The sequence below is a fragment of the Physella acuta genome, unplaced genomic scaffold (genome assembly GCF_028476545.2).
Source record: "Physella acuta isolate Inbredline_101_S28 unplaced genomic scaffold, ASM2847654v3 ptg000801l, whole genome shotgun sequence".
Taxonomy (NCBI): Eukaryota; Metazoa; Mollusca; class Gastropoda; family Physidae; genus Physella; species Physella acuta.
The window spans coordinates 177142-193106 of record NW_026732319.1 but is presented as its reverse complement, the minus strand read 5'-3'; the positions used below and the strand labels follow the sequence as shown (position 1 = coordinate 193106).

General features: G+C 36.6%; 1 protein-coding gene across 1 annotated transcript in view; it reads right to left on the bottom strand.

Moving 5' to 3' along the window:
- LOC131951144 (synaptotagmin-5-like) overlaps positions 1-15965 on the bottom strand; it is a 50641-nt gene that overhangs the window by 16684 nt on the left and 17992 nt on the right. The window contains exon 2 of the mRNA XM_059313433.1: positions 789-994. Coding sequence (XP_059169416.1) covers positions 789-948 — 160 coding nt within the window. The 5' untranslated portion in view covers positions 949-994. The remainder of the gene's footprint in view (positions 1-788; positions 995-15965) is intronic.

Below are 15965 nucleotides of genomic sequence, written 5' to 3'. Positions count from 1 at the left end.
GGATTGGTAGATGAATGATTAGACGAAATGTACGATTAGCTATTAGATGAAGATACGAACACTTTGACGAATAATGATACAAAGTATTAAATAAATATACTACGAATTATAATGACACGAACAATCAACCTTAGTCTATCGATAGTACGAGCTGTTATACATAAGACGATTCCAAATGTTTTACGAGCTTTTAGATAATTTATACAAAGCAGTAGAGGGATGTTGAGACGTAGTATCATTCGACCAGTGATATGAACGATAAGACTAACGATGATACAAACTGCAAGACGAACGTTGGGACGATGATGAGTAGACGAACGATGAGACGAAATATTGAATGAAAATTATTACGAATTATAAGAAGAATGATTATACGAACAATTCAATGACAGATTATACGAACAATAACACGAATGAGTAGACGAGCATGAAGAAAAACGATGAGAAGTAGAATTATACGAAATTGGATACGAACGTTGAAATTACCTATTAGAGGAAGGATGAAGCAAAATATAAGACGAACGATAAAACGAATTAGACGAACAATTAGACGAACGATTAGGCAAATGAAACTTACTATTAGAAGAACGTTAAAACGAACTATTAGACGAACGTGGAAACGAATTAGACGAACTTTTAGACGAACAATGAGGCAAACGAAATTAACTTTAAGACAAACGATGAGACGAAGAATGACATGAATGAAATGAACCATGAGACGAACTATGAAATGAACCATTAAACGCCCCATGAGACACACAGCGAGACCAGCTCTGAGTGCTACCTACCACTGTCCTCATACTTGCAGGGACAGAACCTGTGGAGCCAGCACAGGGGGTTGAGCGAGCAGACGAGCAGGACCAGCACGAGCATGAGGAAGAGGGCCGCAGCGAACACGATCATCAACTTGTCCCATTCGTCCAGGTCGATGGTTGGCTCGCTCGACATGGTGGCCCACCACTAGAGCTGGATCAGGGCCATTTCTTGGCCCATTCTGTAAGCACGTGGAGAAAAAGTAAAAAGTCAAATGATAACAATCATTATTATGGTTTTTTTTTTCAATTATAAAAGGAAGTCAGTTGTAAAAAAGAGTCTGTTTTGAAAAGCATAATGACAAATTATATTGCAAGTAAATAATCAACTGATATTTTAATCTAATTAGTATAACTATTTTAAAATATAGTTCTATTTATCAATATATATTTTTTTCAATTTATATAAATAGTTATTTATAAACCTATTTATCAATATATATATTTAACCTTGTATTTCTCAATAGACATTTAACCTTCTATTTCTCAATAGACGTTTAACCTTCTATTTATCAATAGACATTTAACCTTCTATTTATCAATATATATTTAACCTTGTATTTCGCAATAGACATTTAACCTTCTATTTATCACTATATATTTCACCTTCTATTTATCAATAGACATTTAACCTTCTATTTATCAATAGATATTTAACCTTCTATTTATCAATAGATATTTAACCTTCTATTTATCAATAGATATTTAACCTTCTATTTATCAATAGATATTTAACCTTCTATTTATCAATAGATATTTAACCTTCTATTTATCAATAGATATTTAACCTTCTATTTATCAATAGATATTTAACCTTCTATTTATCAATAGATATTTAACCTTCTATTTATCAATAGATATTTAACCTTCTATTTATCAATAGATATTTAACCTTCTATTTATCAATAGATATTTACCCTTCTATTTATCAATAGACATTTAACCTTCGAAACAAATACGAAGTGCAGTGCAAGTAAAAAAAAAATTATAATAATTGTTTTTTAACAATTAAAGTTAATGAACGGCTTGTTGCTTATCTCAAGTTAGTTCACCTGTGGAGAAGGTTGCGTGTCAAGTCTTTAATTACTTTGTAAGTTAATTGACCTGATTATGCTAGGTTCAGGCAATGATTTTTTAAAATTATACCTATCACAGTGCATGTACTGAGTGCTTATCTTGCAGGCAACAGGAGACCAACAACAAACACTGTAACAAAATAACTAAAAGATAACCAACACGTGTAAACAAAGAATACATGACAGAAAGCAATTAAAGAACTGTATGCCTCATTATGGACGGCATGGTTGGGGGATAGAGCGTATGCCTACTAACTCGGACGTCGTGATTTCGAATCCCGGTGCTGAGTTAGATTTCCCTGAGTGTACCCAGCTTTTTTAAGTGCCCGACTCACGTTAAGTTGAACTAAGTCGACTGGGAATAGTAGTTTTGACACCACCATCCCTTTATATGCAGCGTTAATTGAAACAGGTGAGCTCTACTTCATCTACCCCTAATGTTCTTGGGTACTATCATAAAACGATGGTGGTAATGATATAGGCTACAATCAAAATACACATAAAATACGTGTGCGAATTCCCATAAAAACATACGCATTAATAGGCCTAGAATATCTTTCAATTGAAAATGTGTTTGCGTTAAACAAATGTGCTGCTGTGAAATTACAGATAGTTTGTAGTTTTGTGTTACAAAAAAAAAATTGTTAGAGTGAAATATTAAAACTTCAATTTCTGCACACAAGACTCAAGGATTATCGTTCGAACATATTTTTTTCAGTGGTGAACAATGCAGACCTTTAGTAAGCCTGATTTGACATTAACGATTATCGTTCCAACATTCTCTTTCTCCCGTGACTGAGACATAACTGTTGTAATCCTACCTTGACCCAGCGATTACCGTTCAAGCATAATGTTCTTCTAGTGATTAAGACAGCCCTGTTGTAAGCCTACTTTGATCCAAAGATTATCGTTCAAACATTATGTTCTTCTAGTACAGGGGTCTCCAAACTTTGCAGTCCGAGGGCCGCATTAACTATCAAATTTCAGTTTAGGGGCTAGTTAATTCCAAAAATGTCTGATTTTTTCTTGGCAAAGTTCCTCAGCTATCACCAACAAACGTTTTTTCCGTGGACAAAAAGATCGCCGCGGGCCGGATAAGAGGACCTCGCGGGCCGCATCCGGCCCGCGGGCCGTAGTTTGGAGACCCCTGTTCTAGTATATGCGACAGCCCTATTGTGAGCCTAATTTGACCCAACAACGATCATGTGAATAAGACAACCCTGTTGTAAGCCTACTTTAACCCATAGATTATCGTTAAAACATTATGTTCTTGTAGTGAATAAAACAACCCTGTTGTAAGCCAGCTACACGTAAGAAGCTGTCATTACCTCGGCTTCTGTCTGTGTTTACACAGTGTTCCCCTACGTCTTGCGAGTTAATTATAGAGCGGTAGATAAGATTGATTTCTTAATTGGTGTCTTACAGTCTCGTGATTACATGTGTGCACTAAGGTTATTATAAAAGTGTGTCATCACACATATTGTAGAATAGCCAATTTAAATATTTAAAAAGTCGATAACATGCGGATATTGACACCATCTAACCCACTTCAGGTTTAAATGTAATTTCAATAGTCAGCATTTCTAAACACCATTCTCTAAAACGGTGTGGTCTAACGGTAGAGCGCTAGGCTGCAAACCAGGAAGTCTCGGGGTTGGAATCCGGATTCAAGACAGTAGTCCTGAGTCCACCCAACTCTGATGGGTACCTAACTTACGGTAAGGAAAGCCAAGTCGGCTGGGAACAGTGCCGACCACACCATCTCTTCATATGCCGAGGTCCCTTAAACAGATGAACTCTCCTTCATCCGCACCATGTGTCTTGGGCACGAACATACATCCACACACATCCACATCCATCTACATTCATCCACACACATCCACACACATCCACACACATCCACACACATCCACACACATTCACATACATCCACACACATCCACATCCATCTACATTCATCCACAAACATCCACACACATTCACACACATTCAGACATATCCATATATGTCCACATACACCCATTTATCCACACACATCCACACACATCCATATACATTCCAGCCCCTCTTTACCACCGATATCCAACCCAGCTACTCCACCAATACATACTTAGCCACCCTCATCCACCAAAACATTTATAACCCCACTCGCCAAACACACACCACAATTTTCTCCATCCAACACAGCCTCCAACCAATCACACAGACGCCTCTCTCACACGTGACCCCCAACAAACTTGTGCTGTCGTCACACGGGTCACCCATATCCCATTACTTTCATCCACCAACTGTTACCGCGCCCTTCCTCATTATCAACGTGTGCAACAATTACCTCGCCTCTAATGCCCATGTTAAGCGCATTATTTTTTTTACTTGCCAAAGAGCTCAAATGGAAAAAAAAGTTCCAAAAAATGTCTAGCCGTCTTCTTATGCCTACGGCTAGGAAACGAAAACACAATCGCTAGACGACTAATTAGTCGATAATTTATTTAAACTTTTTTTCCCAAGCACTAATTGACTTTTCCGTGCAGTGTCTGTGTGTTGATATACAAACTTGTGTGTTGATATACAAACTTGTGTGTTGATATACAAACTTGTGTGTTGATATACAAACTTGTGTGTTGATATACAAACTTGTGTGTTGATATACAAACTTTGGTTTTTGTGAGTTCTACAACAATGTTTGTGTGTTGATATACAAACGTTGGTGAGTTCTACCATATTTTATGTGTGTTGATATACAAACTTATGTGTTGATATACAAACTTAGGTGAGTTATACCTCATTGTTTTTGTGTTAATATACAAACTTAGGTGACTTCTACCTCAATGTTTGTGTTAATATACAAACCGGGGTGAGTTCAACCACAATATTTGTGTTGATATAGCCTATAAACTTTGGAGATTTGTAGATGCACCTCTAAAATATTCAGAATTCTTCACCTGTTGTTTATTTAAGCATCGATTTCTGTTCACATTCGCTATACTATACACATAATAAATATGTTTGCATCCCCAAGAACTGAATTTTGCAAGTTGAACTATGGCGAATTCGTACGTTCATGGTTAGTCGCTATTGAAGTATGGAACTTTTTATAAGAATCTTAAATCCAGAGCTTTTGTTATTGAACTCTGAGGGCGTGCCAACTAAAGGCGCACATCGACGCTATTAAATTGGTACAAATTTAAATGTCAGATTTTAATATAAATTAGGAATTATGTGTATGTTTACTGAACGATCGACAATGATGTAGAGGGGAAAATATGAGAGCGTATTACATTTTCCGACACGAAAATCAAGGAAAAACGTTACAATTGTGAACCGGAATAAAAAAAAATATAATTGGGTTATTATTTATAGAATCACAGACGATGCTTGGGATTGGAGTTGTGGGTGTGTGTGTGTGGGGGGGGGGGGGAGGGGATGCAGTAGAATTGGAAAGAGAGAAGTTGTTAGACGATATAGATTTCTGTAATTAAACAGACACCAGACGTTGAATTATAGATAGCTTTGGGGTGTGGACATAAGGCTTATGAATTATTCTCGTGTTAAATCTGTATTTGATATATATATATATATATATATATATATATATATATATATATATATATATATATATATATATATATATATATATATATATATATATATATATATATATATATATATATATATATATATATATATATGGAGTAGGTCTACTCTGCACTCGAGTCAAGTCAGACAATAAATGTCAACCCTTTTGTCATCATGAATGTCCACCAAACATCATTTTCTCATAACGGCGGTCCACCAATTTCACGGAGCGTGAGCGCGTAATTCGCTGTCTGGAGGGGCTGTCATAACATGTGTACTCACTCCCTCCCGCTGTGTCGACCAGAATAGCTCGCAGTGAAAACAGAATCACGTAAACAGCCAATACATTCTTGGCGATTTCCTGAACCGTTTGGTCATTCAATGCTATCAGGCACTGTACGGTTTAGATTTCAAGTTGTTTTATGGAACAGTGGTATACGCAGGGTCCTGTTTGGGGATTTATTTATTTAAAGAGATATGTCGGTAGGTGGGTAGGTAGGTGTGAAGGCAGGTAAACAGGCAAGCATATATATATATATATATATATATATATATATATATATATATATATATATATATATATATATATATATATATATATATATAGGCTATATATAGGATTTTATACATATGGAAAAAATGTTTGAACCCCTCCCATGACCAATTCCTGGCTACGCCACTGAAGCTGTACAGTGAAATTCTTGTTCTCCCTTTCAGAACGTTTCTGAAATTAGTTTGGTGTTATTAAATATCTCTTACGTACACAGTTGCAACATTATCGGGATGTTTATTTCCACGGACTCTCAAACCCTCAAATCTGGTTATCTGGTTACTCGTATCTCTGATTCTGCAAGGGTGTCAGTGCAGATGTTAACTCGTCCGTCTGCTTGGATTTCAAATATTTTGTTAGTCGGACATTTTTACTTTCTCGTATAGAGAAAGTCTTGTAATCGTGCAAAATAAAAAAAAAAAAAAAATCGAGATTTTTACAAATCTCGACGTTTTACACCTCACTGATACGGAAAAACATAATTTTGCAATCTTGTCCGTATGTCTGTGTCTGTCTGTCTGTCTGTCTGTCTGTCTGTGTGTAAACACGATAACTTGAGTACCGTTATAGCTAGGTTGATGAAATTTCATATATAAGTATTTTATCAAAATTGTAGATACTGATCAACTTTTGAGAGATTCCCGATAACCGGAAGTGGTACTTTTTCTACTTTGAATTTTTCAAAAGCCTATACCTTGAGTACTATTTCAGATAGATAAATGAAATTTCACATGTAGGTAAAAGATCTAATTCTCTACCTTCTGTCAAATTTTGAGTAATTACCGTTGACTGGGAGTACTAATTTACGCTATTTTCGTTTTCTCAAAAAACGCATGTAAATTTATAATGTACTAATAATATTGCGCACTATTATGCACATTTTGTTTTGGCGTTCGCTTGGTGCGGAATTCTTTTTTCTATGAGATTCTATTCTATTCTATTTTTAAAAGTTTAAATAATTAAAAATCATGTCTATATTTCAAATTATATAAGAATATTCGAGAAAGTTTAAGGGAGATCACTCCCGCTTTATTTTTTTTTATGTTTCAAATGTGTATTACCATTCTTTTAATGCTCATACAATATTACTTTGCTCACTGTAGTTATCTGCCAGTTGAGGTTTCTTCTTCAGCAACTTGTACAGTATAAAGCCTTCAACGATGACACATATGTTGCTGAAACCCCATTGAATCTTCCTCTCAAAGTGTAGCTATTGAGATGCTTCTGCCATCCTAATTTTTAGCTCTGATTCAGGTACAAAGTCCCCAGCCAATTTGAAAAAAAAATTCTATGTGTTGGTCTTTGTGATGAAAATTTAGCCCAAGGGTCGGCAACCTGCGGCTCGCGAGCCGCATGCGGCTCTTTTGATGTCAAAATGCGACTCTTCAACTCCTTGCACAAATATTAATAATTATATTATTTTATTTTAGAAATTCAAAAACAAAAATTACACTGTAAAGAAACACAACTTTAAACAGGATAAACACACTCATCAGAGAACAGTGAGAATAGGTGCAGTAGAAAGTATACGGACAGCCGCTTGGGAACCAGGCCGTGCTATTGACAGCCCCGTGGCAATAATTCCATGCTTGCCACTGCCCAAGTGCCTACTTTTTCGAGTATCGTTAAATGGGGAATGTTATTTTATTCAGAATGCATTACCATGGGCTCTGTGGGGTGGAAGATAAGCCTGATGAGAACCAAAGGACAGAAGGTACCGATACACGGTAATCAAACCTATATCCAAACCAGTTAGTCAAAGTTTGCCGTGTCAAGGCCTGCCTGGCTAATGGGAGACACCCCCTGAGCCGGTGATGTCCGTAAAGAAAGAAAAAAAGTTGGCTGCATCTAAAGTGGATTGGTATAGTCATACAGTTTATTTTTTTATTACTAATTTTATTACTCTGTTATAAATGTGTATGTTTTTATATGAATAAATATTATTTCATATTTAAAGCTATTCATGTTAAATAGCAAATCAAATTTTTTACACAATCCTAATCAAATACCAAATATTGAAAAAAAGTGGCTCTTAATAACTGGGAAATATTGTAAATTCTAACTTTTGGCTCTTTCGTCTCATAAGGTTTCCGGAGTTAGGCCAATTTTTTTTTTTTTTAAACCAATGTCATAAATATTCCTTATGCAACAAAAATAATCATTGATCAGTAAAAATGTTTAATATTTATATACTAAAATATTTAAGTAAAACTATTCGTTTTCTATTTTTATTTTTTATTCAAATAATAATTTTAAAAATATTTAAATATACTGTCCTAACATTTTTTAAACAAAAGTTATATTCTAATAAATAATATCCAAATATCTTATTATTTTTTTAAATTACGATTCTTGAGTCCATTTATGACTTTTGAGAACATTTATGTAGGTTATCTCCCATGGTAATATTAAAATTCTAATACAGGAAGTAACGAATAAAATTCAGTAATTATATTCATTGTTATACACGCCACTCATAATAGAAAAAGACATTTGGAGCTGAAAAGCAGGTTTGTGTGGTTTAATGGCGTGAAATGATAAATAGGCTAGGCCAACCTGTTCATGTAAGAATTACTTTAGTGCTAAAGTGATTTTAATTCGACGTGGTCAGTGAAGTTTTACAATTAAGTCAGCAATGTACATAGGTTATACACATGTCTGTCTCAGTGTTTTGTGTGGGCTGATTACAGTGTTTTGTGTGGGCTGATTACAGTGTTTTGTGTGGGCTGATTACAGTGTTTTGTGTGGGCTGATTACAAAATTTTGTGTGGGCTGATTACAGTCTTTTGTGTGGGCTGATTACAATGTTTTTGTGTGGTCTGATTACAGTGTTTTGTGTGGGCTGATTACAGTGTTTTGTGTGGGCTGATTACAATGTTTTGTGTGGGCTGATTACAGTGTTTTGTGTGGGCTGATTACAGTGTTTTGAAACTGTAGGGTGTAGTTAAATTTGATGCAGTTCTGAATAGTTTAGTGCCAGTCATAGTGTTGGTAGTAAGTGGAACGTGTGTTAGAACAAATAGGTCTCTAAACTTGCGTTATTGAACGGCATGGTCGGGAAGGAGAGCGTTGGACTTCTAACCTAAATGTCTCGAGTTCAGATATCGGACCCGAATCGAATATACAGGACAAACCTGAGTTGACTCAGCTATAATGGGTAACTGGCTTGCGATAGGGAAAGTGAAGACGATTGGGTTTAGTGCTGACCAAACCATTATTTTAAAATTCACTTTTCCTATTGATAATTAGGTCTGAGATACATTTGACTTCCAACCTGCTTCCCCTTTTAGACAAAATGAGAACTTCCCGCTGGAGTGAATATCCTGTGTGACCAAAGCATTATATTGAGCGTTTCGTATTAAAAATTCAGTTTTTAATCTTGTTTATCAACAAGTATTACGTAGAAACTCGAGAACCCCTCAACAACAAACTCGCCACAACAACCCATCCAAATCAACCCATCCAGAACAACCCATCCCCAATAACCCATCCACAACAACCCATGCCCAACATCCCATCCAAAACAACCCATCCACAACAACCCATCCACAACAACCTATGCACAACAACCAACCCACTACAACCCAACCACAACAACCCATCCACAACAACCCCTCCACAACAACCCATTCACAACAACCCATCCACAACAACCCATCCACTACAATCCCTCCACGATAACCCCTCCAAACCAACCCACCCAAAATACCCCATCCAAAACAACCCATCCCCAAAATCCCATCCCTAACACTCCATCCAAAACAACCCATCCACAACAACCCATCCACAACAACCCATCAGCAACAACCTATGCACAACAACCAACCCACTACAACCCATCCACAACAACCCATCCACAACAACCCCTCCACAACAACCTATCAACAACCCACCCACAACAACCCATCCACACCAACCCAGCAACAACAACCCAGCAACAACTTCCCCTCCAAACAAGCTATCAAAACCAACCTACCCACAACAACAAATCCACAACAATCCTTCCACAACAACCCCTCCACAACAACCCCTTAACAACAACCCCTTAACAACAACCCCTTTCACAACAACCGCTCCCCTACAACCCCCTCCACAACAATCCATCCACAACAACCCATCCACAACAACCCATCCACAACAATCCATCCACAACAACCCATCCACAACAACCCATCCACAACAACCCATCCACAACAACCCCTCAACAACAACCCATCCACAATGACCAGCCTCAGTAACACATTTATCTACAGCATATGTTAAGGCTACCATCCTATTGTCCTTATTCCTTAGTCATATCGCCAGATGCGTTACATCGATTTAGTGTCACCCCCCCCCCCCCCCCGTCACTTAAACAGCTGTGCATGGAATAGGGTAAATGGTTCTGAAGTCTTTTAATTTATTATTTCCTACTTATTGACTCCATCATTTGTTTTCCTTTGATGCAATTTTTTTTACAATCAATTTGAGCTTTTTTTTTCTTTTGTTTAACACAAAACAGGTAAACGAATAGCTTGTAATGTCTAAATGAGTTGTGCGTGTATGTGTGTGTGGGGGGGGGAGTAGAGTGTAGCATGATTCCACTGCTGATAGAGTCAGTGTTTCTTTCAGACATTCTTCCCCTGGGGAGGAGGAGAGAGGCGGGTGGACTTAAAGTTTTAGGGGGAGGGGGTGGATACTCTTTAAAGTATAATATATATTGAATATAAATTATACTGTGCTCGGTGGAGGTGGGGGGGGGAGTAGACGCGCTTCTATGAGCAATGCACCGCCGAAGAAATACCTTGAATCAGGTAGAGTCAACAAAACAATAAGGTGGACATACTGATCTCCTTTTCAAAAGACAAATTCAATGAAAAATGTTCAGTCTCAACTAAATAATTCATAAGCTTATTTAAAACACGTAAGAATAAGAAACTATGGGTGTTTTTTTTTTTCAGTTTTAATCTGTGGGCAGTTTCGAAAAAAAAATGTGCAGTTTTAATTAAATGATCACTACTAATAAGTCCTACATATTTATTTCAAACCTAACTCGAGTGGTTTTACTTAGAAGACTTGCTTAACCCCAGTCCTACTTTTACTTAACTGGTTAACCCTTTTCAGTATATTGGATGCCAAAGCTAGAACGTAAAAAAAAAAAAAAAAAAAAAAAGAAAAAAAAAATTATACAAAAAAAACATACTCTCATTACACGCTTTAAGAATTAGCTATAATCCGACCAAAGCTTAATGACAATGAGAAAACAAGCATCTGTCATTCCCGTGTCAGTTAAAACAGGAGTTTTAAACACGGTACAGCAACAGATGTTCACTAGTCATGGACTTATCTGCACACTCTATTCATCGACCTCAACACACGTGGTCGACTCGACTGTATTATCTGTCTATTTTTAACTTTGTATTACTGTCCGTGAGGTTTTTTGAACTTGAGTATAGAATTGTTTACGTTATACGAATAGGAGTTTAATCTTTGGAGAGAGAGAAAGTTAGAACGTAATTAAAATAGGTCTATTTTAGAGGTTATGGTTCTTCTTATATTTAACATTATATGCGTTTTATGATGTAAAGTTTTAGCATTGTAAATTGTGTGGTTTCTATTTCTAATATTGTAAATGGTGTGTGACATCAATTTTTAAAATTGCAAATAGTATGTGATGTTCATTTCTAAGGATTGCTAATTATATGTGGTGCAGATGTCTAAGGTTCCACATAGTGATAGCTGTATAGCAGGGGTCTCCAAACTACGGCCCGCGAGGTCCTCTTATCCGGCCCGCGGAGATCTTTTTGTCCACAAAAAAAAAACGTTTGTTGGTGATGGCTGAGAAACTTTGCCCAGAAAAATCAAAGACATGCCTGGAAGAAACTGGCCCCCGAACTGAAATTTGAAATTTAATGCGGCCCTCGGACTGAAAAGTTTGGAGACCCCTGCTGTATAGTATCAGCATCTCATTTGAGTTGGCCTTCATATAAAAAAAAAGACAAATACTCAAAGCTATTCCTTAAATCACGACTTGAACTATGATCTAAACCAAGATCAGACCTCAACCATAATCTTGACCCTATTGCTAATTGCTAACTATAATAACTACAAATGTTTAAAAAAAAACTTCATTTAAAGAATGTATTATCCAGAAAGAACCCACGTGTTTGTGTTGTTTTTTTTTTAATTTAAAAAGTTGAAAAGACTTTTGCTTTTTATATAATTCAAAATAAAGTTTCTGAATAACAACGTGTAGGTTGTTATACTGCATCATCGATGGTATTTTGTGTGGGGAAGTGGTAGAGCTTGCGAGAACTATCCGTCCAGCTTAGTTGATCGCTGCACTAGGCCGGTCAATTCTTTTAACAGTAAGTTACACAAATAAAAGATACACTCTACTTCACCTGCCACACTGTCCATCAAGTGAATTAAATTAGCGTAGGAGAGATGGAAATGGAAGCAGTTTCTAAAATAATTGGGGAAAAAAGATGGCGCTGGATGTGGCACGTCCTAAGAATGAATCCAGAAGACATCGCAGGAATGGCGCTAAACTGGACGCCTCAAGGAAAATGGAAGCAGGGAAGGCCAAGGGAGACGTGGAGGCGCACGGTGGGGAAGCAGCTGGCAGAGGCGGTACTGTCATGGGGGACTGCCGACGAAAATGGAGGGAGCTTTCTGTGGCGGTTCATGTGTCTTGGGCACAAAAATGCAAAGATGATAAAAGCACGTAGAGTACAGCTAGTAAAACTGAACGGTGTAATGATACGTTCATTTAAAAGTACACTTTACAAAATGTGTACGTGAAATCTCACATAATACACACATGACAAACACAAATTCAAATTTGGATAGTGTACACATGACAAAAACAATACATGAAACGCCTACATAAAAGTGTATTGTGTAAACAACCGAATGTGTACGATTTACACAACAAAATTCACCTAATATGTACATGTGTACACAATGAATACATTCACATTAAAGTGTATCATCAAAGGCAGAAGCACAAACAGTTATAATGACAGGCTCATCTTTAAGATACTTTTTTTTAAACGTCGAATGCTCCCCATTTTAACACATCTTTACACGGCGACAAACGAAACTTACCAAGCACCCAACAGCAATCGATGAAGATAAAATATAAAACCACGACGCTGTTTATTTTAATCATTTAATCAATATTTTTGCTGAAATAAATCTTAGCCACAAAAATAGAACGTTTGAAAAATTGCACGCCAAGCTAAATTTGACATTTTATTCAAAATAACACGATTGCATATAATGAAATACACTTTTTTTAAACGGCATTATATTTAACGATTTTTGATGTTTCATGCTAATGATTGTAATCATTTAGATCATGCACAACAACGCAATGCATCTTTTCTTGTAAAGTTAATCAATGAAAATAGTTAATGTTTTAGCTGCTAACTTAAATTATTATGAAATCAAACAAGAAATGCCATAAGATTGATTAAAAATAGAGAGAAACCAAACCATATATTTATAACAGTATAACTAGTTTTGTTGATTTAAGAGGGGGGTGGGGGTGGGGGCAGAGGCGTAGCGAGGGTGGGTTGGGTTGCCGCCCCGAGCACCGACCCTAGAGGGGCATCAAACGGGACTTTTAAAAATATATATAAAAAGCTCGTTCCACGCTGCATTACAGAATTATCCAGTCAAGGTTAAGAAAATAAACGCCACTTGGCTTTCATAATCTTTTCCCGTTTGTACGCAATACACATGGGGCAGATTAAGTCAATGACCAAGGCATACAAGAGTAGTATATTAGGTCCCTTTTGGAGCGAATTCTTGGCGGAGGAGCTGGTGGGGATGGGCAAAGACATATAGTAAAATACTCGGGAGCAGGATGCGCGGGTGGCGCAATGACATATAGTAAAATACTCCACCAGCTGCCGCAGGGTGGTGGAGCAGGATGCGCGGGTGGCGCAATGACATATAGTAAAATACTACGCCAACTGGGGTTGGCGGAGGTGGAGGTGTGACGTAATCTCCGTTGACATTGTGACGTAATCAGCGATATTATGACGTAATTATTGACCTTGTGACGTCATCATTGACCTAGTTACGTAATTTTTATACATTTTTTAATGAGTTTTAATGAGTTTTTTAAATTTTTAATTAATTTTTTTATTCAAGAGTTACGTAATTTGATTATTTGTTTACTTTTTAATTAATTTTTATTGACTAGTTACGTAATGTGATTTTAATTACTTTGTTTATATTGTGTAATTTTTTATTGACCTAGTTACGTAATTGGATTTTAATGAGTTTGAATTTAATGTTGTAATTTTAATTAATTTTTATTAACGAGTTACGTAATTTGATTATTTGTTTGATTTTAAATTGTTTACTTTGTTTGTTTACTTGTTGTTTAATTTAATTACTTTGTTTATATTGTGTAATTTTTTTATTAATGAGTTACGTAATTTGATTATTTGTTTACTTTTTAATTATTTTTATTGACGAGTTACGTAATTGGATTTTATTTATTTTTTATTTTGTTTATTTTTAATTTTATTTTATAATTAGTTTGAATTTAATTTTATTTCTTTGATTTTACATTTTTTAAATTTGTTTATTTCTTTTCTTTGTTGTTTAATTTGTTGGTTTGTTTATTTACTTGTATGTATGTTTAATAGTAAACGGATAGGGGTGTTGGTGGATGAGAGGGGGAGTAATGATGGGGTTTGAGGGTAGGGGTGCGTTAGCGTGTACTTTGTGAATAACATACATTAACAACACCTGTTACTCGCTAATGGCACCCGGCACGTATCGATTCACCAGCAAAGTTTTTCTTTTTGTGAGGGACCGTACACTGTCCGAGTTAATATTGGTAACACCCACTGGACCATCATCAACTTGATAGCCCGCCTAATTAAATTTTGACACCCGTCATTGATTAATGGCGTGTTCACTAAGTACCTCTCCGCGAAGCACTTAGGTCATTATACAACAGCTGTGTAATATTAATCGCACCCATGTATAGGGACCATTCAGCAACACAACGAACGGTTACCGAAAATAGAACATCCATTTAACCACACCTGTTACGTATCGACCGCCCGTGAACCTCCCCGCGCTGCGCGTTTTTAAATGGGTATTATATCGATCGCAGCTCCAGGCCCATCACACCTAATTAAAGTTGGTCACGCCTCGTGGGTTTATGCGTTGTTCGCCGACCCGATCACAGCAGGGTTCCGCGTTTAATCGAAAGAGCTAAGTGGTTAACCACAAAGCCCGCGTTAAGTGTGGGAACATCTGTTACCATGACACGCGCCTCGTAGTGATTAATGGGTTTTATATTGATCCCACCAACGGGCCATCACAGCATGATGTCCCACCTAATTAAATTTTTGTCATGCATCGTGGGTTTTTCCCCGCTCGGTTTGATAGGTCATGATAATTAACGCAAAGCCAGCGTTAAGTGTGGCGACAGATGTTACCAAGCGGGTGGTGGTAAGGTGGTGGTAAGGTGGTGGTAAGGTGGTGGTAAGGTGGTGGTAAGGTGGTGGTAAGGTGGTGGTAAGGTGGTGGTAAGGTGGTGGTAAGGTGGTGGTAAGGTAGTAGTGGTAAGGTGGTGGTAAGGTGGTGGTAAATTTGCTTAAGATTATAAACTTCAAGTTTTAAAAATCAACATTTTAATTTTTTAAATTTTTAAATTTTTTAAATTATTATTTTTAAATTTTATTTTTAATTGTTGTTTACTTGTTGTTTAATTTAATTACTTTGTATAATTTATTTGTTTGAAATTCATTTTAATTAGTTTGCTTTTTAATTTCTTTGTTGTACGCCGTTTAAAATAAAAGACTAACACTAGCGTGTACTAGAAAGTGTCATTGTGTATAACATCCATTTAACCACAGCTGTTACTTATTAGTGACAGCTTGTACTTATCGATCCGCCCGTGATCCTCCCCGGCGCTCCCCGTGGTTGCTTAATAGCGGG